Below are 25,814 nucleotides of genomic sequence, written 5' to 3'. Positions count from 1 at the left end.
ACACACTTATTTTCCAAGAAGTCCAACAATTTATTTCCTTATCAAAAAGATTTAAATCTCCATAAACAACTCTTAAGTCATTCCAAGCCCTGCACTCTGTGTAATCATCTAAGTCTCTATATTATCCATGATGTATCATATATGCTCTATAATTATGTAATTATGTATATATGTATGTATGTATGTATGTAAATATTTATAATGTGTACATGTACCTAAATCAGAGAGAGGGGTCACACATAGGCATAGCCTGTTCCCCAATCCTAATTCAGATTTAATGAATAAAAATATTGTTTAAAAAAAAAAAAAAAAACCAAATTATATCTAGAGACAAACTATATATTTCTGGATATAGGAGCATATAAGTGATTTGATAACACATCAGGAGATCCAGGGCCTGAAAAGGGGGCACAGGCTGTTTTGTGAACATTTAAAAAACCAAATTCTACCCGCAAAACACGATTTAAAGATGACTTATTAGACCACTCAGCCATGCCTTAGAGATAGTATTTAGTATGTTACATATTATATGTTTTAGGGGTCAAGGAATGATTATACCTGTTGAAATTGTTTAAAGTTACCTGTAAATATTTATATTTTAGGGGTCAAGGAATGATTATAGGGGTTGAACTCGTAATGGATAAGGAAAGTAAAAAACCAGCTAAAGAAGCAGCAGAAATACTTTGTTACAGGTAATATATATTTACCTGACAGGTGTTATATTACAGGTAACATCTGACTGGTGTGAAATATATACATGTATATTCTGTGACAGGTGTGAAATATATACACTTATATACCATAATAGCTTTATTTAACGTCCGCTTCCACCGAGGTGATATCGCAGACAATATATAACAGGTGTGAAAATATATACATGTATATACCAGAACAGGTAATAGAAATATATACATGAAATTGTCTTCTTGAGACTGACTTCACCTGTCGTAACCTGGAATAGATTCGGTGAATATAAATATATTTTTCCTGAATAGAATATTTACCTCAAATAGAAACGAGTTGGAAATACGTGAAACAGAGTGATTGGGACTGGCTCACCGGTTATAACCTCTAATTTTTTCAATTTTATTAAAATACAAATCTACATGAAGATCTGACCAGTTGTAGTGCGAGATCGTGTCAGGGGCCACATGAGCGGCTTTTGAACCTATGACGTCAGACATTTGATTAACCAATCAGCGTTGATGTTTCTAGTGGATATATCCACAGTTACGTGCATCGCACGCCAAGAACTCGCTGCAAGTGACCGTTTCATTGGCTATTTACTTACATCAACCAGAACGCGGGTTATATAACAACTTTTCCAGATCCTAGTGTAGTAAAGACAACTAAAACAAAATTTTGTACTATAAAAAACGAAACAAAATTATCAATTTGAAAGCAAGCTAATCGCTTAAACTTTAATTGATTACTTGTTAGTGCACAACCCATCTTCATTAGCCCAGTTGGAGCAGAAAAGTAGGACGTTAAACCCCATTTCATTTCATTTTGTTAGTGCACAACAAAAATATATTGTTTGTTGCACACTATGACAGGACTGTAAACCCCATTTCAATTTTTTTTTATTTACCAACCTTGTGAGCTTTCTCCGGGTCCTCCGGTTTCCTTCCCACTGCTAAAGAACCCTATGCGCAACAAATTATTGAATTAAAATTGAACCATATGTTAGTCCCAAAATGACCAAGTTTGTGTCGAGTGGACGTTAAACCCCATCTCTCTCTCTTTTCATTTAAGGGGAGGCAAGGGTCGACAAATGTCAATTTTGACTCAAATTATCGATTTTTTATATTTGCATATTTGTGATGTTCATTCATTTTTATTTCACTTGTAATTAAAGAAAATACATATAAAGTGGTTTATGATAGAAAAAATGCACTTTTGAACACTCTTGCAATTCAAATTTTGCTGTTTTACCTCTTTATGTCTTAATTTCTCAAAAAGTAAAATATCAACAGTCGACAACCTTACAAAAATCGTTCTTGAAAAGTTTACAACAGATATGTCTGAAACTTACACACATACTTAAGTAATGTTAGTTCCATGCCAATAAGGATTTTCAGTACTCTAAATGAATTTTTAGTGTAGTAAATTGGCATTTGAAATCCCTCATTGAAAACAACATTTTTCATAATTTTTGTTTTGTTGAATAGAATGACATGCAAGGACACAATAACAACACCATATTGATAATTGCACAGAGAAATGTCCTAGGAACATTTTAAAAAAAGTTCCAGGCTTCTACCTTTGATACTTTCAGAGAACGATTTTTTTTAAGCAGTAAAAAAATTTTTTGTTTCCATGGTAACCAGTAAAGCAGATTCCCCCAAAACTGCCGATTAGCCTATTTTGTCGATGTGAACAACTCCTGAAAATTTCAAGTTGATAGCATTATTAGAAGCCAGTTATTTTAAAATTCATATTTGTCGAGCAGTGCCTCCCCTTAAGTCCAATATTTTCATTTGCTTATTTTTCAGGGCTAAAGAACAGAATATAATATTGGCCAATGATGGACCTGAATCTAACGTGATTGTTCTCACCCCTCCGTTATGTTTTAATTGTGACAACGCAAGACGCGTCATACAAGTCTTTGATACCATCTTAAAGAGTATCGAAACAGAAGCCGCAAGCGTAGGTTTAACGAATAGCGGCATGGATATGACCCAATCGGAAACGGGTGATGTTCCGATAACTGTGATATCAGGGACGCTGGATAGGATACATCAGACGGCTTCAGACGACGACGATGGGTGTTCAGACGAAAAGAGAGCCCGTTATGAGGAAATGGATTAAATAGAATTTACAGAAAGAACTGCTTTTGAAAGAAACTGTATTTTAAAATATTGTTGATTAACAAAATCACAAAGTTAAAATTATTGTCAACAGAAATGGGGGGATAATGGTGTTATATGGAAAATATCTGATTTCTCAGTGATTAATCCAAGCAAAATATGTACTCAGATTGATTATTTAACATTTAATTAAGAAAACAAATCAAATAACCGATGCTGGATGTTCTCCCGAAATGGATTCAATCCAATTTTAAACTAAGCTCATCTGTTAGATTTCGTGATACATAAAGATGACAGTGCCTTGTTTATCTGAATATCATGATGTCATCCGAAGTCTAACTGGCGATGACCGTTTATTTCAAGATGGTGAGAAGAGAGAAATAGTGAGCAACAACATATATAGATAATAATAATAATGTACATTTGTAGAGCGCTAAATGCATCCAAAAGCCTACTCAAAGCGCCTTGAGACAATACACAGTGAACAGAAAGTCTAATTCTCATAGCATTACAGAAATAAGTGAGTCTTCATCTGTAATTTGAAAGTAGTCAACGTTTAACTTGTTTTGGACATTCAGAGGTAAATCATTCCATATTTTGGGAGAAACTACACTAAAACTTCTGTTACCAAAACGTTTCAGTTTTGACTGTGGAACAACAAAGACTGTTGTGGTTATAAGATCTCAAGGAACGATTTGTTTGATATAGTGTTAGTAATTCTGAAATGGGATGGATGGATGGATGGAATATCTAGTCATCAAATACTGAAAGGAACTGAAGCCTTTAAAAGCCTTTATAAACTGATGATAAGAGTTATGCCCCTTTATTTTTGGTAAAAATGTCTGACAAGTTAAGCCTTAATTATTTGATGTTTCTATTAGTGACTCAACTCACACAAGAGATTCATGTATCCCTCAAATCACACACAGACAATTTTGTTAGCAGGATTTATTATCATTGGGCTATTATAAACCATCTAATGGTGCAATAATTGCTTTATGCGCTGTACATCTGAATGGATTTACTGAGACATGACCCATGTGTAGTGCTGTTAAATAATTGATGTACCAGCCAACGATGCGATTATTGGTCTACACGCTGTACTTCTCACTGGATTTTACTGACACATAGCCATGTTTAGTGCTGTTAAATCATCAATGTACATCCCACGATGCGAAAAAGTAAATAAATAAATATTACATCAAAGTAGAAGTCTGAATGTCTGATGCCTGTGCAAATGTCACACAAAGTTAAATGTCTATTAAAGACATAAAACATTTACATTTTTAAAGGAAGGCTGAACTTCAATAAATTTCCCTTGGGTGTCGATTGACAGTTGGTATTTTCACTGTGAACATTAATGTTGCTGAAACTTATCGACAAGTGATGTAAGGTGAACATCAACAAATGGTGCTGAAACTTATCAACAAACGATGACAGGTGACAATCAACAATTCTTGCTGAAAGGATTGTGATAAAGAAAAGATAATTCTAAGGCCAAGTTTTTTGTCACGACCATCTATTCAAGCTCGGGGGAAGCGGGGTAGATGACTGAATGGTTAGTGCGTGCATGCTGTATCATAAGGTCTGTCATTGAGTCAAGTTGTGTGGTTTCTATTCCCAGGTTTTACGTGACAAGGAGTAGGGTCGTCTGTTCAACCTCGTTGGCTTTCTCCGGGTCCTCCGGTTTCTTCCCACTGCTAAAGACCCCTACGCACAGTTATAGTGTGGAGTTGCGTCCCCTAAAAATCACTGAGAAAATAAAATAATCCACCGATTTTCTCAACAAAAGTTATTCTAGTCATGATAGACAAGTGGTTAGGGAACTCGACTTGGATGTGCAAGGTTAGGAAGATAACCCATTTTGCCTTATTAAAGTAAATTGTCTGAGAAATGATCACATTGTTCATCTGACCAGATGTAAAATTCATTCCATCCCACTCACAAATATTTTTGTAAAAATTGTCATTTAAAACAGTTTGTGACCTTGTTATTCTGGTGATGTGTATTAATAATCACATATATCTGATATAATTAAAGTAGCTAAGTCTCTAACTCAATATCATCAAAATTCCTACTCGTTGAAAACACGAATTATTTGTCAATTAAAATCAACATTGATGTTGTTATCTTACCGGGAAAAGGTAGGCTTCTGATATCCAATATTTAAGACAAAATAAACATTGTACCAATGGTACACGAATTGTGTACCATAGTGCGTTTCAGCGTCACTTGTAACAAATGATCAGAAAGAATGAGACTAGACACATTCCACACCTCATGTCAAACGGTGACGCCATGAGAGCATGCACAATAGACTGGAATTACCAGGCGCTAGAAATAGCGATTCGGTTGAGACTCCTGCCGTATTTCGCTGGAGATAACTGATTTGAAATTAGAGCCTAAACAGAAACAATTGAATGTAAATCAGTTTACATGTATATACAATCAGATTACATTATTATATGCGTACGACCCATTTGGGTCAATTTCTAGGTCCCAAATATTAGCGATTTAGCTCCTTTAAGTATTGAGAATTATGTGTTTGAAATTTGCGTTCTGTTGTTATCTCTGTAGCCATCAAATAATCAGAAAAGATGGACGTTAAATCAGATTTTATTAAATTCATTTCCAATCTAATTAAACTGTTCAGCATCTCTGACCACATTGCCTTGTTGAATATTTCCTGTTTTTTCCCGGCTGCTCCTGTTTCCTCCCACTGCTAAAGACCCCCTACATTCAAGTGATTTATTGAAATAAAATTGAACTCAATGTTTTTCCTAAAATGACCTAGTTTGTGTCGAGTGGACCGCATTTCTCTATGTATATTTCTGTATGTATATTTGTTGAATGATCTGTTGTTACTCTGATGTATATTATCTATGTGTATTATACCCTCTGTTGTTACTCTGATGTATATTATCTATGTGTATTATACACTCTGTTGTTACTCTGGTGTATATTATCCACGTGTATTATACACTGCTGTTACTCTGGTGTGTATGATATATCCTCTGATGTATGTTACCCATGTGTATGATATAAACTCTGTTGTTATTTTTGTGTATATATGCCCTCTGTTGTTACTCTGGTGTATATGATATACCCTCTGTTGTTACTCTGGTGTATATGATATACCCTCTGTTGTTACTCTGGTGTATATGATATACCCTCTGTTGTTACTCTGGTGTATATGATATACCCTCTGTTGTTACTCTGGTGTATATGCTATACCCTCTGTTGTTACTCTGGTGTGTATGATATACCCTCTGTTATTACTCTGGTGTATATTATATACACTATGTTGTTACTCTGGTGTGTATGATATACCCTTTGTTCTTACTCTGGTGTATATGATATACCCTCTGCTTTTACTCTGGTGTGTATGATATACCCTCTCTTATTACTCTGATGTATGTTACCCATGTGCATGATATACCCTCTGTTGTTATTTTTGTGCATATGATATGCCCTCTGTTGTTACTCTGATGTGTATTATCTATGTATGTGATATACCCTCTGTTGTTACTCTGATGTATATGATTTGCCCTCTGTTGTTAATCTGATGTGTATTATCCATGTATATGATATACCCTCTGATGTTACACTGATACCCTCTGTTATGTTATCCATGTACTCTGGTGTATATTATCCCGGTGTATTTTATACCCACACTTGTAACTCTGGTGTACATTATCAATCTATACATCTATATTTGCCTTGTGCATATTTAAGGAGAGCTATTTACAGCCCCAGGCTAAATATAGAAAATGATGGCTGTGTTAATTGTCCCCCACTTTTCGAAGAAAGCAGGGGACTATTAAAATGGGTTGGTCCGTCTGTCTGTCCGTCACACTTTTTGGGATACAATAACTCATTCTAATTGAGCTAGAATGTTCAAACTTGGTATAGGTATTTATTAGGTCAATGCCTGGATGGATTTCGAAGATAAGCATTTTCTGCTTAGGGTAAGCAGAGATAAGCAATTTGATTGGTTGATGCCTTGGGACACGATAACTTTAGTTCTAATTGAGTGAGAGTAATGAAATTTGGTGTATAGTTTCATTACATCAATACCTTGACTAAGTTCGATAATGAGCATTTTCTGCCCAGGGTAAGCAGAGCGATGAGCAATTTGATTGGCCGAGACTTTGGAACACAATAACTCTCCTTCTAATTGAGCTAGAATGTTCAAACTTGGTGTAGGTGTTTATTAGGTCATTGCCTTGATGGAGTCCAAGAATGAGCATTTTTTGCTTAGGGTAAGCAGAGATATGCAATCTGATTGGTTGATGCTTTGGGGCACATAGTTTTAATTACCTTGACAAAGTTGATGATGAGAATTTTCTGCTTAGACTAAGGAGCCATAAGCAATTTGATTGGTCAAGACTTTGAAACATAATAACTCTGCTTTTAATTGAGGTAGAATGTTTAAACTTATGTAGATGTTCATTAGGTCTTGACTGAGTTCAATGATTAACATTTTGAGCTAAAGCTAAGCAGAGTTAATCAATTTCATTGGTCGATGCTTTGGGACAAGATAATCTTGATTCTATCTAATAGAGAGTGATGAAACTTAGTGTATACTTTTGAAAAAAATAAATGTGCTATTAATTAATATGTGTCATCTATTTATTTTGGGATTTCCGCGGGGGACATCAGCCTCACTGTTGGCTTGTTTATGATCATGATTGCCAAGTCTGTAATGACTCCGATCGTTTAAGCTTTAGTGCTAGATCACAAAGTCAGCTATTGAGTCAAGTGGCATGGGTTCGACAAATCCCCACTTGTATGTGACAAGGAGTAGGGTCGGGTGTCCAGCCTCATGGCTTTTCTCCGAGTCCCCCACTGCTAAAGATTCCCAGGTGGAAGTGTATTATTAAAATGAAATTGAACCATAAGCTAGTCCAGAAATGACCAAGTTTGTATCAAGTGGACGTTAATACCCCACTTGTCGCCCTCTCTTTTGTTAATATGTGATGTAATTTTGAATATATTTTACTTTATGGATAAACAAAATATGATTTGCATCTTTCTATATTACCTTCAGAGAGAGAGTGACAGAAATCTTGTATATTATATAACAGTTAAATAAAGACTCACAGTCTAGTCTGGTGTACCTGTTGGCTTGTCTTTAGACCCAGAGCAAAATAGCAGATTGTAACTTTTAGCCGTCATCGAGAAATCCAATAGTGCGGCGGTTCTGATGCTTCCATAAGGTTTCTTGATATAGAATATAATACAGAGACTTGGTTTTCCCTTTGACCTCTACGTTGTGTAAAAAACTTCAAAGATCTTGTAAGTCTACATGGTGATCTCCCCTGGCCCCTAAGCCGAGGCGACTAAAGGTATGCCCCTAACACTGCATGTTGTCTCTATTTCTTCTAAGAACCCCGCATGATGCGGATATCCCGACCTCTAAGCCGGGGCGGCTAAATGTCCCTTGAGGGCCGCTGTATGATGCCTGTTTCCCAGCCTTTCAGCCGAGGAGACTGTGGGAACGTCCTTCTGTGAATACTAAATGATGTCTGAAAATACCCCGGCCTGTAAGCGAGGCGGCTAACGGTATGTCTCACTAGGAAACCCACATAATGTCTGAAGGTAAATTTAACCCCGCCTTTTCTTATATAGAAAGTATAGATGCGCCAGCTATTAGGGCCGGGCAATTACCATTTTGGGAAAGTGTTTCGTATGGGCACCGTTTTACGTCAACATTATGATATTTAATTGGACTGATTTGTGCACGAGATGACTGGACGATAGTACCCTACTTTCAGCAATTGATGGTGGCAGGAACGGTCCGGGTGTTAGTCTTAAGAAAGTTGAATCTTGTAAAATACCTACTTCGCCCATTTCTCGTTGTCACCCATTTGTTTAACCACTTCAATATATTAAACAGAGCACCTTTCATAGAACTAAAATAACCTGTATAGTATTACACCTTTACTCGGGAAGTCAACGATATGGGTGAACCACCAACGCCCCCCCCCCCCTCCCCCTAGCCGCTCTACTATTTACGTCCATGGCCGTAAGCGAGATTTACAAATAACTTTTCTGATTCCAATTTATAACTCAGGGGCAAATAACTCATCTGAAACCGATTCTCTTTCAGTAGATACAATAATATATCTAATATATCTACTGAAAGAGAATCGGTTTCAGACGAGTTATTTGCCCTTGAGTTAGAAATTGGAATCAGACCAGTTATTTGTAAATCTCGCTTCCGTACATGGACGTAACAGTCTTTAAACATATACTTAGTAATAGCTAAATGTTATTTTTGAAACATTTTCCACGTTACAAGCGCCTGTTATTATACCTGTTTTGTTCTGACGCTGAACTTACAGATTACGTAACAAAATAGCGACCTTGGCCGAAGTTTTCCGGACGCCCAAAATGGCTCTTCCTTCAGTTATTCAGTTAATGCGCTGGGCAGATCTCGTATTTACCGTAAACACGACATTGATCGAACGAACCATTAGACGATTAATGCCAATCTAGTGAAAATCCCATAACAAATTAATAAGTTTGGAAGTTTTTAATAATATATTAAACTATATACAGATTATAAAAAAGACACTTTATAAATAAATATAAATTTGTAAAGACACTTAGGTTAAAGCTATATTCTAGCACTAAATTACAATACAGACACTTAGGTTAAAGTTATATTCTAGCACTAAATTACAATACAGACACTTAGGTTAAAGTTGTATTCTAACACTAAATTACAATACAGACACTTAGGTTAAAGTTGTATTCTAACACTAAATTACAATACAGACACTTAGGTTAAAGTTGTATTCTAGCACTAAATTACAACACGGACACTTAGGTTAAAGTTGTATTCTAGCACTAAATTACAACACGGACACTTAGGTTAAAGTTGTATTCTAACACTAAATTACAATACAGACACTTAGGTTAAAGTTGTATTCTAGCACTAAATTACAACACGGACACTAAGGTTAAAGTTGTATTCTAACACTAAATTACAATACAGACACTTAGGTTAAAGTTGTATTATAGCACTAAATTACAACACGGACACTTAGGTTAAAGTTGTATTCTAACACTAAATTACAACACGGACACTTAGGTTAAAGTTGTATTCTAACACTAAATTACAATACAGTCACTTAGGTTAAAGTTGTATTATAGCACTAAATTACAACACGGACACTTAGGTTAAAGTTGTATTCTAGCACTAAATTACAATACAGACACTTAGGTTAAAGTTGTATTCTAACACTAAATTACAATACAGACACTTAGGTTAAAGTTGTATTCTAACACTAAATTACAATACGGACACTTAGGTTAAAGTTGTATTCTAACACTAAATTACAATACAGACACTTAGGTTAAAGTTGTATTCTAACACTAAATTACAATACAGACACTTAGGTTAAAGTTGTATTCTAACACTAAATTACAATACAGACACTTAGGTTAAAGTTGTATTCTAGCACTAAATTACAACACGGACACTTAGGTTAAAGTTGTATTCTAGCACTAAATTACAACACGGACACTTAGGTTAAAGTTGTATTCTAACACTAAATTACAATACAGACACTTAGGTTAAAGTTGTATTCTAGCACTAAATTACAACACGGACACTAAGGTTAAAGTTGTATTCTAACACTAAATTACAATACAGACACTTAGGTTAAAGTTGTATTATAGCACTAAATTACAACACGGACACTTAGGTTAAAGTTGTATTCTAACACTAAATTACAATACAGTCACTTAGGTTAAAGTTGTATTATAGCACTAAATTACAACACGGACACTTAGGTTAAAGTTGTATTCTAGCACTAAATTACAATACAGACACTTAGGTTAAAGTTGTATTCTAACACTAAATTACAATACAGACACTTAGGTTAAAGTTGTATTCTAACACTAAATTACAATACGGACACTTAGGTTAAAGTTGTATTCTAACACTAAATTACAATACAGACACTTAGGTTAAAGTTGTATTCTAACACTAAATTACAATACAGACACTTAGGTTAAAGTTGTATTCTAGCACTAAATTACAATACAGACACTTAGGTTAAAGTTGTATTCTAGCACTAAATTACAATACAGACACTTGGGTCAAAATTTATTCTAGCACTAAATTACAATACAGACACTAAGGTTAAAGTTGTATTCTAACACTTAATTTACACTTGGGTTAAAGTTGTATTCTAGCACTAAATTACAATACAGACACATGGGTTAAAGTTGTATTCTAGCACTATGTTAAAATACAGACACTTGGTTTAAAGTTGTATTCTAACATTAAATTACAACACAGACACTTAGGTTAAAGTTATATTCTCGGTTAAAGCTATATTATAACATTAAATTACAATAAAAATACTTGTGTTGACGTTGTATTCTAGTTTAAGGCTGTATATTCTAGTTTGGGGATGTACTAAATTAGGCCTACAATAAAGATATTTAGTTTAAAGCTGTATTCTGATTAAAACACAAATCCTATTTCTTTTCGTTTTTTTATAATTCAAAATTTCGATTTATTTGTCTTCACTACACTAGGATCTGAAAGAGTTGATATATAAGCCGCGTTCTGGTTAATGTGAGGGATTAGCCAATGAAGCAGTCCGCTACGACGAGTTCTTGGCGTGTGATGCACGGAACTGTGGGTAAACCACTAGAAACGTCAACGCTTATTGATTAATCAATGTCTGACATCATAGGCTCAAAAGCCGCTAGTACGACCCCTGACGCGACCTTCCAGTAAAACTGGTCAGATCTTCATGTAGCGTAGGTTATTGAAAGTATAAAAACGAAACGAAATATAAATCTGTACAGGTTAGGGTTATGAAACTAATGAATTATTTAACTATAAATAAATGATTATAAGATTACAAATGACAATATTCACGATTATAAAATTACAAATTAAAACATTCACGATTATAAAATTACAACATTTACGATAATAGCATTCAACTATTGTGTATATATACAAATATTTAAAATGTGTTAAAATAAATAAACATGTGACATAGTGAAAAACATTCAATTTATGATACATTGCTTTATCGTTCGTTTATGCTAGGTTCCAACTGTCGTGCGATTCTTTAAGACAAGGTTGTCCCTATTGAGTCCACGAGCTGGTACATGCAGATACCTTCGGATACGGTCAACACGGTTGCTACGACTGACCTCAATATATGATAAGACCTGATAGGATTACCACGATTAAAACCACGATTCCAATCGTAACGCGAATCGTGATACTGGGAACCTAGCATTACTGCAAATGGAAATAAAAGACACACATAGCACCGTTTAGTTGTATTTCTTTCTGGTCCATGATGTGGTCTACCAGCTATCAGCCCAGAGTGACTGGATATTCGTTATGGCATTTGACGTCATTGCTAATAACGACGTCGTAATATGGATAAATAACTTCATTGGTCATTGCCAATGGCGTAATTTACGTCATTTTCCATGTTTGGTTGACAACGATGTCATGAATCACTCGACGTAATTATTTAGGTTTAAATGACGTTATTTTCAATGTTACTTGTTTTATGAACTCATAACAATGTAGTAATAAATTATTAGAGATCATTTTCTCGGTGAAATTGACACACGATCAAATCAAAGGTTCAATATTACGATATATACCTAATCGTATGTTATACAACGATTTTAATTCATTTTTTCATATATAATAGAAAGGGGTGCCATGCGCGCTGCAGTGTATGCTTACTTAGTCTGGAACACGTATTACATCTTTGACATACTATCAATCTGATTAAAACACGAATCCTATTTCGTTTCGTTTTTTATAGTTCAAAATGTTGTTTTACTTGTCTTGTCTTTACTACACTAGGGTCTGGTATTTTAGAGCTATAGTCGGAAATTTTTTTCGGTAACTTTTTTTTCGTGGGGGGAGGGGGGGCAATAACATTTTTTTCAGGGGGGGGGGGGCATTGCCCCCCGCCATTGCCCCCCGCTGGCTACGGGCCTGATTCAGATATTCTGAATAAATAAACGGAAACAGCAGTTTATTGTTTGGGTTACATTTAGTTTTAGTATGTTTTAAATATCACAGACGCTTGACACCTCTATAAAACAAACAATATTAATTCATGTCGTTAAGTTACAAGGCAGCACTAACTTGGAGATTATTTAGAGGGTATAAAATATATAATCTTTAACACGTTTAGTCACAACGTTTCTCTGTCACAGATACAAGTCGTGGGTCAGTAAATCACTTCTTCACATTCATTTATAAACTTACAATCACACCTATCACGGTCGCAATCATAAAAAAAAGGTTTCTTAATTTACACAGAATATGTCGATATCACTAACCAATAGATAAGTAGAAAATTTAAATCATAGAGTAATGACTCTAGGTTCGGGCCAAAAGACTATTACTTGATTTCGCTTCCGACACAATTCTCAACCAAAAGACGTTCATGTTTCACTAATTTACTTTTACTTGCATCTATGGTTCGTTGCGATTACAATATGTTTATATATTTTAAAATGCCCGTCATACTATTAAACGATTTAATTTAGGAAGGATGGTATATAGACATTTGATATTAGTCCAATATGATGTGCTTATTGATTATCAACCGGATATGACGTACTTATTGATATCAACCGGATATGACGTGGTTAATGATTATCAACCGGATATGACGTGGTTACTGATATCAACCAGATATGATGTGCTTATTGATATCAACCGGATATGATGTGCTAATTGATATCAACCGGATATGATGTGCTTATTGATATCAACCGGATATGACGTGTTTATTAATATCATCCGGATATGACGCGTTTATTGATATGACATGACTAATAATCATTATCTACTGTTATCCAGTATTTTGGATCAAGTTCAACATTGCGACTCTTTGATGATTGTTTAATTTTAGTTTTGTCCTTGTTGGTGAAGAAATCACACTCTGCCGTTCCTTCGTACTCCCTCGTACCGTCGTACATTTCATTTCTTTCGTTCTCACGGTTGCGTTTACGCGATCGCTTTGAACTTGTTCGTTGTAATGTACTTTGCGTAATATTCTGATGGTACTGACTAGGTGTCTCGTTCTCGGTTTCCACATACTGAATGGGCGGAAGTGACCCCCGACCTTCTGGAAGCGAGGCTATGATTCGCTCTTGTTTACCAGGCGGAATGGGTGACGGCCAATTGTCACTGTCACTGATTGATAAATCTTCATCATCCGTTCCCTTTTCACTTCCGGCAGGAGAAAGGTCCAATGGTGAGACTGCTGGCTTTCGGTACCTTTTCCTAACAAAGAATATACTGACGATGAAGACAATGATGATGATGAAAATGATAACAGCCAGGGCTATCATGGCGTTCTTTAGAGTGCTGTCTTCTCCTCGTATCAACTGAGTCACAATCTGTGTCGATGGTCCATCAGTAGTACGTCCTAATATGGTCACCCACAAAAACGTCGATGTTGAATGTCGATTGGTAGAAACTTCTTCGGCCTGAAAGAAATAATATGATGGAACATAAACACGTGAAATTTTAATAGCATGTTTCGTTTCAGTGAATTAGAAGCCTTAATACTTTAGGAGCTACGCGTGTCTATTCTAAATTTATAATCCCAATCCTCTTTTTGATACCTCCATTAAGGAAAGCATCCGTACGTCGATGGTCATGCTTACAAAAATAATTGATATGACATCAAATAATACTGTGATAGCATGATTACAAGACTAAATCTAATAGTTAAGGCCAACTCAATTTCCGTCAAGGTCGCTGTGGTGTAAATAAGGTTAGGACACGTGATTGTTGGGAGATTGTAGGTTAGGGTAAGCACTGGGGCTAGGTCCAGAATTGGTTAGAGTTGGGATTAGCGCTAGCGCTGTTTACATCTCGTGGCTTTTTACCAAACTTGAAGTTGACTTTATTAAATAGATCTAATCGTGATTTCAACGTGAAGAAACAAAGGGAGATGATCAAAGGAAGATATTATTAATTTTTTTTATAGATCAGACCACATACTTCAGTGCACTCGGCACATATTAATTGATAATGAAATGATATGGGCTTTAACGCCCTAGACAAAACGGACTAACGAAGACGGACATGCGCTATGCGATGTACTCTGGGGGACATTTTTCAGGTATCAGACCACATACTTCAGTGGACTCGGCACATATTAATTGATAATGAAATGAAATGATATGGGCTTTAACTTCCAAGACAAAACGGACTAACAAAGACGGGCATGCGCCATGCGATGTACTCTGGGGGACATTTTGCCCTAACAGCCACTGTGGATAGTCTAACAGCTGTGTAAGACGTCGAAAGATTTATGTTTGCGTCCATTTTTCATTAAAAAAAACCATAAATAAACCCACCTTAATAGTTAAGCTAAAACTGGCGATATCAATATCTTTTAGAACACGTAAAACAGTGACGACACCAGTGATGTCATCAATACGGAAGTAATTAGTTATATTGGTTATATCACCTAAAAAAACATTGAAAACGATTTCGTTATTTTTTAGACAAATAATAATGTCAAATGATAGATCTATCTTTATTTTTTATTTATTTTTTGTATTACTCGTATTACTAGTTATAAATTGTCTAAAACGAGTTATTTCGTTATCTAGATGTCAATTACTGTTAAACAAAAACAAGGCTTGAAAAGGGGGGACATTTCTAACAAACTTTACAAAGGGATTTTTAAACGTACAGTATAAGTAACAGAACATTTAGCAACAAAAAGGTTGGAGAAATAAAAGAAAATATATGAAGATAAAGGGGGATAACTCTACTCACCTTTTACCTGGTACTTTTTGTCACCTGTCGTTCAGTCTAGCGTTATTGTTTTAAGAATATTATTAGTGATCTATCGATTTACAGATTGTATACCGTATCAGTAATAATGGGAGATAACTCATTAAAATTTTCAAAATGGATGGGCTTTTGTTCGTAAACTTTGTGCAGTGGCGTGCAGAGAGAGAGGGGGAGAGAGAGAGAGATGGGGTTTAACGTCCACTCGACACAAACTAGGTCATTTCGGGACTAAAATATGGTTTATTTTTTTTTATTTCAATAATTCGCTGGCGCGTAGGGGTCTTTAGCAGTTGGAGGAAACTGGAGGACTTGGAGAAAACCCACGAGGTTGGACAGGCAATCCTACTCCTTGTCACTTGCAACCAGGGATTCGAAACTACGCCAGTTGACCCAATGACAGGCCTAATGATACAGGGCGCACGTGCTAACCATTCGGTCATCCAACCACCCAGTGGCGTGCAGAGGTTTGATGCGGCTCATGGATTGTTATGCCCATAGAAATATAGACCCCTCCAAGACTCAACTACAGAGCCTTGTACTAGTATTCAGGAAATTAAAAAGGACGACATTTTAACTATTTCAGAAGATAAATTTGTATTCAAATAAAGTAGAGCAGCTTGTTCATATAAGTTTACAGCCAATTTAAAATTTTAAAAAACTCAATTTTCATTTTCACTCTTTCAATGAATGCCCCCGCCCCCTCCCAGACTAAAATGGATGCCCGGGGCCACTGGCCACAGCACCCCCCCCCCCCCTGCCCCCACACACTCCCTCTCTGCATGTCACTAGCTTAGTGTTTATATGAATTTAAAATGCCGTGAAGCAATAATCAAGTCCAAGATCAATTGATTAAAAAAACCGGTTCATGATTCTAATTTAAATCTAGACTAGCTATTCCTCCCAACTCTACCTGCATGCCATGATGTCACAATGTCATTCGTTTTCCCACGGACTAAATAGATGAATGATAGCAACACCAACTTCCGGTTATACAGATGATTATGTTTCTTCTTCCAATAAATAAATATCTTTCTTACCTTTAGAGTTGGAATCGAACTTGCGACATGCGGAATATAATAAATAAAGCACGATTGATCAGAGACAACCGGGGTTAAAATAAAGCTGGAAATATGAAATTGGAAATTAACCTTTGCTGGGGAGCCTCTTGGTGATTTTAAGGGTTAAATATAAATGATTTTATGTTGAGAGAGAGAGAGAGAGAGAGAGAGAGAGAGATGGGGTTAAACGTCCAATCGACACAAACTAGGTCATTTTGGGACTAACGTATGGTTCAATTTTATTTTAATAATTCGCTTGCGCTTAGGCGTCTTTAGCAGTGGGAGGACCCGGAGAAAACCCACGAGGTTGGACAGGCGACCCTACTCCTTGCCACGCACAATGGCATATAGCAATTGTATATGAGATTGATGTTGAAGCTTGAAGCTATTTACAAAGTATCCCTCTATCGTTATCACGCACAATGACATTTAATAATTGTACATGTATAGACTCATGTAGAATCTATTTACAAAGATTATGGGTGTATCAACTCGGAGGTCATTTGGGGGTAAATTATAAAGAATAAAATTTGGGTTAGTGTGAGAAAATCGTCGATAACAATGTCAATAATTGTAGTTCAACACAATCTGCCGTAAGAATCATGACACGCACGGTTCCTAGGGTTTGATAGTTCGCAGACTAGCTGCAAGAAACCGGGTGAAAATTTTGTATGTGTAGGACCAAAAGTCTCTAAGAGCATTCTGCGATCTTCTACGATGCCGAACACACGCAAGTGACGCGTATGTCTCACGCGCGGGTTTACTAAAAATTTCTCCCGTAGACTTGCAATCTCCCAAACAGAGTTGTCTTCCCTTGCAGTTCGAATGCTGGATAGCGAGACTTGTGTTGAGAATGTTTTGTAGCATGTACGGCCGGGTTGTGAGCTAAATTTAGAGCTGATTCCTATATCATTATCAATCAGTATAGAGAGAGGGAGAGAGAAATGGGGTTTAACGTCCACTCGACACAAACTAGGTCATTTCGGGACTAACATATGGTTTTAATTTATTTCAATAATTCGCTTGCGCGTAGGGGGGAAACCGGAGGACCCGGAGAAAACCCACGAGGTTGGACAGGCGACCCTACTCCTTGTCACTTACAACCAGGGATTCGAAACCACGCCAGTTGACCCAATGACAGGCCTTATCATACAGGGCACACGTGCTAACCATTCGACCAACCAACCCCCCATCAATCAGTATACCGCTATAATCTATGTTATTTAGCATTCTTAATTGATGTTATTGGGTATTATTATTTAAAAATGTTTTTTTAAAGATACAGCCAAGAGAAACCCCAACTCTTCAGATACAGGGTAATATCATGCACATATCAACCATTAAAGCGAATATATATAAAGAGATTTAACGATAACCAACAGTAAAATACAGTATTAATTATAGAAGGAGCGTAAATAGAATAACAGTTATATAAAATAAATACATAGATGGCCCTCTCATGCTACTTTACAATATACCCTGCTTTGCGAACCCGAAATTTAAAGCGACAATCTCTTGGCTATTGTTTTTTTTTTTTAAAAAAAACGAACCAAAGCATCTTTTTTTATGGAGTTTCGAATATACTATATAATCCATCATGGCTAAAATTGTTATCTGATATTTTCGTTGGGTATTTCGAATATGTTAGCTGTTAATAAATGTTTTATTTACCACAATCCCCATCTTTCTAAATACTGTTTTATTTGGTTTTTTTACAAAAGAGTGTCGCTTTAAAGTCATGTATAGATAAAGATATTAAAACAGAAACCAGATGGCTAAAAGTCAAAGTTTGAACCGAAACCTATAAATACAAGAGCTACAGAGAATTATGACACTGCACAACAGAATTAAAACATTTTACAACATTGCTGAAAATTAACTGAAATTGGTTTTCAGAGACAAAATCTTTACTCCAGAATCAAACCCAAATAATTTATGTAGAGCATCATTACAATCCGCCGCAAGACAAAAAGCTACATATTAATCAATCTTTATTTACACGTGCTTGCTGGTGTCCTACAAGGCTTAGTACTAGGCCCTTTGCTGTTCAGTATCAAACCAGCTTGATAAACCTCGGCCACCATCATAAGCCACATGTTCATGCCAGCACAGTCTACATTTCACATAGTTTGCAGACAGGTGTCTTACAAGGGCCAGTAGTGGGCCCACTGCTGTTCAATAACTCTATTTAAAGCCGTAAATAAAGTTAGTTCAACGATATACACACTAGCTAATACCTTACCAAATAACAGCTCAGGATTACAGACGTAGTTTTCATAAAATTCACAGAATTTATTCCAAATTTCGGTAAATTTTCAGCCAACCGTAAAATATTTTATGGTCGTTTTGCCAAGATCTGACTTTATATTCTACAATAAAGACTTAAAGATTATATGGATTAATATATTATATAATATGAATTCTAAAAACCAACCATTAACAATACTGTAACGAACTGGATAACCAAGCGTATCTCGGTCACGTGCGTATATTGAAGCTGGTGTTAAGCTGGTTAAATCACCCTAGAAGATAAATAATGTAAACATGTTAGATGAATTGTGGTATGTCTGATAGCCCCACTTTCCTTACTTATCTTTAGATCTCTTCCGGTCGAGGAGCCACGGTGGCTCAGTGGGTAGGACGTTGACTCGCATCCCTGTGTTGACCGAGACAGTTCATCGGAACTATCCGTCCTGTCAGTAGTGGAGGGCGTGGGACCTGGCAATGGACAGCTTACAGTCCTTCGATGGGACGAAAAACATTGGCGTGCACGTAAAAGATCCCTGGACAGTTGGAATTCGATATAAGAGTAGGTCGTAGTGCCGCTTTCCGAGCAAACTTTTTCTCAAAGCACACTGTATGGCTTATATCCGTCTTCATTAGCCAATACAGTGCAGAACAGTAGGACGTTAAACCCCCATTTTATTTCTTGTCCTTCTTTCCTATTTATCCTTAGATCACTTCCGCTCAACCATGTGACTACACTGTACCATTGAAGCCCCATATACTTCCATTAGACCATAAAACAGTTTAAAAATTCCTAATGTTATTTCATTTGAATAATACACAAATTGGTAATGTGTTTTCGACGGGTAGTACAATTTGAATGACTTCAGGTGACCGGAAGTAGCGATGGTGGGGATGGGCCTTACATTTGAGCAACAAAATTTAACTCACTATTAATACCATGTTTCTGAAGCAACGACCGCGAGTTTCAGACGTTGCTACACTACTTTGCAATTCCAAAACTAATAGCTATGTTATCTCCCTTTACAGAAGACACGTGAACAGCAGGGCCGTTTTTAGCGGGGGTGCAGGGGGTACATTGCACCCCCAGAAAAATAAGGCGCCCCGAGAAATTGCGCCCCCCACCCCATCCAAAAAAAACAAAAATTATTTGACAATCTTTCAATTATAAAATAATCCACTTGATTATGATCACACAGTTATGCTCTTAAGGCACTAATCAGTCGATCGGTTTTAATGGCGCCCTGGTCGAAACTTTCTTATATCACATACGTAGAGGCTATGGCGCCCCACCACTCTGCTGCGCCCCCACTTTTAAAACCCTACATACGGCCCTGATGAACAGTATTGTCCATTAGAGGTTGTGACAAAAACACACTCAAATTAAACATGGCGACCTCCATGGAAACCTTGACATTGAATGAACCTTGAACTTTGCAACTCGATTATCACAGGTAGACATTTTAGCTGGAAAGCGCGAGACTTGGTATTCATGATGATCGAGGAATCTGATAGGTTCTCAAGCTGGGTCAGTACCCAATAGAAATTAGTGCTAAATATGCAGGGTATTACGTGAACTCTCAATGCTATCAATAGCCTGTGATATTTAGCGGATTAGAATACATTTTTTGAAAAATAATCAAACGTAAAAATGAATAATCGAGACTATGTATTTTATCGTACCGACTTTAGTAATGATGATCGAGGCTAGGCCTAAAGTTCAAGAGCTAATATCCCGGTACAGAGTGGATCAATTTGACTAAAATTTTCAACAAATTGCCTTTACATTATCTAGTTTTTAACTGTTATAGTGAGAACTGCCAGCTTTTTATTTAATCTCCCATTATGCCCCTTTAAACAAAAATGTATAAATCATGTTATAGAAATTTACCACATAATCATCGGCAACGGAAGTCTGGTAGAAAATAGAACACGGTTTGGTCTGACACCCTTCATAATAGAATTCTGGTGGCTGATCATCGACGTCTATCACATTCACGGTTATCAAGGCGTAATCCATTAATCCACCTCGATCCTGAAAGAATAGCATACAATTATAACATCTTAAAATAATAATTTCTAAAAGTCTCGGATTATCATACCAACCAATCTTATTAAAACACAGATCTTATTCTGTTTCATTTTTATAGTTCAAAATTTCGATTTATTTGTCTGTACTACACTAGGATCTGGAAGAGTTGTTATAAAACCTGAGTTCTGGATTCTGGATGGCGTGAGGGCTTAGCCAATGAAACCATCTGTTACGGCGACTTCTTGGCGTGCGATGCACGGAACTGTGGGTAAACCACTAGAAACGTCAACACTGATTAATCAATGTCTGACGCTTTAGGGCCAAAAGCCGCTGGTACGACCCCTGAAGCGACCTTCCACTACAACTGGTCAGATCTTCATGTAGTGTAGGCCATCGAAAGTATAAAAAACGAAACGAAATATAGATCTGTATTTGAATCAGATTGCATATCAACGTAGATAATCTCCCTATGTTGTCTGTAGAATACGATTTAGATCCTAAGATCTGTCATTGCGTCAAGTGTCTTATCTCAATTCCCAGTTTGTACGTGACATGGAGTAGGGTCGCCAGACCGACCTCATGGGCCTTCTGATTCTCTCCCACTGTTAAAAGACAGTACGCTCTCTGAAAGTTCATCCAAAAGTGTTTAGGCCATTTTATTATAGCGCTATAGAATTCGAATATTTCACCTACCGGATGTATAAACCGCGAATAACTCACTTTACGAAACCAACTTTCGGATTATCCTATTTATAAACCGCGAATAATTCAATTTACGAAACCAATTGTCGGATAATCCTATGTATAAACCGCAAATAATTCACTTTACGAAACCATCCTATGTAAAACTTAATTCACTTACTTGTACTGAAACGTTTAATATATACAATTTATCATCCATCGTTTCATAGTCTAGAGGTGACTTCAACCGAATTAGTCCATCTTGAGCTTTCGGCATTTCGAACTTCGTCTGTCCATCAAGCTGCAAGTGTTTTATATGGTTAGTGTTGGTGATTTAATTTAATGAAAGAGACTGCACAATAGGGAATTTACAAACATATATTGTTAAAATATATGATGAATGGAATGGGGTTTAACGTCCTACTTTCCTACTCCATCCGGGCTAACGACTACGGGCATGTAATGTGCTATGATAGCCATTTTTGCAGGGGAGTGCTGATTGTAGGCCGGTTGGAGAGGTTCAGGAATTTCTGGAGTCCACAATGGCCGCTTTATATACATGTGTATTTTGGGTGATACTAACCCTTTTAATAGTTCAGTCTCCTAAAAAGGGTTAGTGTTAGAATTTTTGTAGGACAGCAATTGAATTCCAACTGACAAGTGATATTTTACGTACTTGCCAAGGTGTACGCGGGACGTCGGTATTTCGTCAGGTCCTAACGGCTTGATGCTGTTCCTTGTCAGATCCGCCGTCCTGAACCACATACGCCATGCAGTGTGCTGTGAGGGAAATTTTGCACGGAAAGCGGCACTACGGCCTAGTCTTATATCGAATTCCAGCTAAGGGAGTCTTTTACGTGTACGCCAATGTGTAGACGGGACCTAGGTTTTCCGTCCCATCCGAACGATTAGACCGCTGTCCTTGTCAGGCCATTCGTCCTGCATCACTGACAAGGGAGAACCACGTCATAAAATCCAGATGAACTTTCTCGGCCAATGCAGCAATTGTACAAACGACCTCCAGACTGGAGAGCCAGCGTGGCTCCAATCACGAAATAAACCAAACGAAATGTTAATATAAGTTTAATAACATTACCTCTACAGGAATATAATCGTGTATTTTAAATCCTTGTATTTCATTCATCGACTGGTTTAGATCTTTATCTTCAGCATGTTGACTGAGGATAATCAACTGTGTATTAATACTAGCATCCTGTAACATATAATAGCATGCTGACTTAGTATAATCAACTGTGTATTAATACTAGCATCCTGTAACATATAATAACATGTTGACTTAGGATAATCAACTGTGTATTAATACTAGCATCCTGTAACATATAATAACATGTTGACTTAGGATAATCAACTGTGTATTAATACTAGCATCCTGTAATATATAATAACATGTTGACTTAGTATAATCAACTGTGTATTAATACTAGTATCCTGTAAAATATAATAACATTAACTCGTATACAACCTGAAATAACTTAGTTTGTGTCGAGTGGATTTACAATATGATAAGCAAAAAACAATTTAATGTTCCCCATTCTCTGATGTTTGTTCCCGATAAACGAAAATCTACTGCCTGAGAAATGGACGGTTCCCCGAATCTGGGGGAGAGGTTGGATGGCCGAATGGTTAGCGCGTGCGCGTTATATCATAAGGTCTGTCACTGGGTCAACTGGGGTGGTTTCGATTTCCCGTTGTACGTGACAATGAATAGTGTTGCCTGTCCAACCTCGTGGGTTTTCTCCGGGTCTTTCGGTTTCTCTCACTGGTAAAGACCCCTACGCGCAAGCGAATTATTGAAATACAATTGAACCATATGTTAGTCCCGAAACCGAAATGACCTAGTTTGTGTCGAGTGGATGTTAAAGCCCATTCTTCTCTCACTCTCTCTATGAAATTGGGTTTAACGTCCTACAGTGCTGCTCCGACTGGGCTTATCGAAACGTCGTGTTTGTGTATAATAAACTAGTGAATTTTGTTTAAGTTTTGTTTAATACAATTATTGTTTATAAAAATAAGTTTACCTCTGTAATATTTCGTACAAATGGCTGGTTGATAAAATTGGGTGGGAATTCGTTGACTTCAGTAACTCCCAAAAAATAATCATAATTCTGAAATTAAAACAAAACAATCATGATTTTGAAATAACAAACACCTAGTTATACTCAATTATTCGACGAGTTCACAAACTTTTAATACATACAGTAAAATACCACCGCAAGTAACGGGGGGGGGGGGGTTGGCCAAATGGCTAGCGCGTGCGCGTTGTATCATTGTATCATTGCCATTGAGTCAACTGGCGTGATTTCGATTTCCCGATTGTACGGGTCAATGCGTAGGGTCGCCCGTCTAATCTGGTGTGTTTTCTCCGGGTCCTCAGGTTTCCTCCCACTGCTAAACCCGCAAGCGAATTATTGAAATAAAATAGAACCATATGTTAGTCCCGAAATGACCTAGGTTGTGTCCAGTGGATGTTAATCTCTCTCTCTCTCTCTCTCTCTCTCTCTTTCTCTCTCTCGCTCGCTCTCTCGCTCGCATGGGCCTCCCATGGCCAAGCTGTCAGTCTCTGAATTTTATGATTATTCTGATTTCGACATACCTGTGTAAGGCCGCTACTGGTACAGTAAAACTTCATCATTATATTTGTCAGACGTATACCCTACAAAGTGAAATATATATTACTAATATGCTAATACAAAATATATTACTAATACAAAATATGTTACTAATACAAAATATTACTAATACAAACAAACTTACTAATGCAAAATATGACCAAAGCTTATTCCGAAAAAGTGGCTCAGTGGGTAGGACGCTGGCTCGCTAGCCTGGAGGTCGCGTGTTGAATCCCTGCATTGACCGGGAAAGTTCATCGGGATTTTCTGTCGTGGTTCGCCCTTGTCCGTGATGCACGGATGGGACGAAACTACTAGTAATAATAGTGCACGAGGTCGTCAGCCCGAGTGTTGTATCATTTATATTACGCAATGTCTTGTTCGAGACCATTATACAACTTATAGTATAAATACTATCCCGCACGAGCATTGCCATGAAATCGTCACGCGAGTCCAATATTTCATCGACTATAAAATAATGCCCGATTGCCAGGTTGTCCGTACATTATTTGACAAAAGATGTCGTCGCATCATGGGGTTTAAGGTCCTACTGTTCTGTTCCGACTGGTCTAATGAAGACGGGCATACGCCATACAGTGTGCGATGAGGAAAATTTTGCCCGGACAGCGGCGCAACGGCCTACTCTTATATCGAATTCCAACTGTCAAGGGATCTTTTACGTGCACGCCAATGTGTACACAGGACCTCGGTTTTTCGTCCCATCTGAACGACTAGACAGGCTGCTGTCCTTGCCAGGCCCTCCGTCCTGCATCACAAACAAGGGGGAACATAACGTTGAGAGAATGGGACAACTCTTCGAAACGTCGCCCAAATAAATAAGTAGATGTTTTTCTATACGTATGTGTTATAGTCTAGAGTCTAAAAGGTGGTCATTGTACAATAATCCACAGCACACTCCTATTTTTAGTTTAAGTTCTAGAAGTTCGATCGTACGTGAAAAAGCTGTTGAGCATTAGTTAGTTGAATGATGTTTGTTCGACAAAATTCACATTTGGTCGAAGAGCTGATGTTTGATCCACGTGGTTTAACGTTTGGTCGAAGTGTTTGATGTTTAGTTCAGAAGTTAAGCCTTTCGTCAAAGCTGTCGTGTGGATCTTCAATTGAAATAGTTGATTTTCCTTTGACGTAACCGTTGTATTGACAATATAGTTTCATTAGCTGTGTTTCCAGTTAGTGCTAAATGATAAGGCCAACTCAATTTTTCGCCATAGGTCACGAGATGTAAACAGGGCTAGCGCTAATCCCAACCCTAACCATGGACCTAGCCCCAATGCTTACCCTAACCCTAACCTACAATCTCGCCAACAATCACGTGCCCTAACCTTATTTACATCTCAGCGACCTTGACAAAAATGGAGTTGGCCTTAAAATATAGATTTAACCATGTTTCTGTGCAAATCGTATATGGTGAATTTGAAGATGCATTTTGTACGAGTCAAATCTACCTATTGCAGGTCTTTTTGCTGGTTCCAAATATTATAAAAATCATTATTTTAACACCTA

At 37.0% G+C, this 25,814-nt stretch overlaps 2 protein-coding genes across 4 annotated transcripts in view; one reads left to right on the top strand and one right to left on the bottom strand.

Annotated features, from left to right (window-relative positions):
• LOC126812449 (ethanolamine-phosphate phospho-lyase) overlaps window positions 1-575 on the top strand; it is a 39,507-nt gene extending 38,932 nt beyond the window's left edge. Inside the window, exon 12 of the mRNA XM_050538846.2 lies at window positions 539-575. Coding sequence (XP_050394803.1) covers window positions 539-575 — 37 coding nt within the window. The remainder of the gene's footprint in view (window positions 1-538) is intronic.
• Window positions 576-9,333: 8,758 nt separating this feature from the next.
• LOC126810078 (cadherin-99C) overlaps window positions 9,334-25,814 on the bottom strand; it is a 50,328-nt gene continuing 33,847 nt past the window's right edge. For 2 of the 3 annotated variants that reach the window (XM_050535036.2, XM_050535035.2), the window contains 8 exons: window positions 24,275-24,334; window positions 23,700-23,786; window positions 22,757-22,873; window positions 21,842-21,961; window positions 20,839-20,982; window positions 19,135-19,222; window positions 15,198-15,310; window positions 9,334-14,318 (listed from right to left, as the gene is read on the bottom strand). In XM_050535036.2, the coding sequence (XP_050390993.1) occupies window positions 13,659-14,318; window positions 15,198-15,310; window positions 19,135-19,222; window positions 20,839-20,982; window positions 21,842-21,961; window positions 22,757-22,873; window positions 23,700-23,786; window positions 24,275-24,334 (1,389 nt within the window). In that variant the 3' untranslated portion in view covers window positions 9,334-13,658. Of the gene's footprint in view, window positions 14,319-15,197; window positions 15,311-16,407; window positions 19,223-20,838; window positions 20,983-21,841; window positions 21,962-22,756; window positions 22,874-23,699; window positions 23,787-24,274; window positions 24,335-25,814 lie in introns of those variants that run through there. The other variant, XM_050535037.2, reaches the window with a different exon arrangement.

This window comes from Patella vulgata, chromosome 2 (assembly GCF_932274485.2).
Source record: "Patella vulgata chromosome 2, xgPatVulg1.2, whole genome shotgun sequence".
NCBI lineage: Eukaryota > Metazoa > Mollusca > Gastropoda > Patellidae > Patella > Patella vulgata.
Note: the sequence above shows the minus strand (reverse complement) of the source record. Positions and strands in the feature narration are given on the sequence as shown.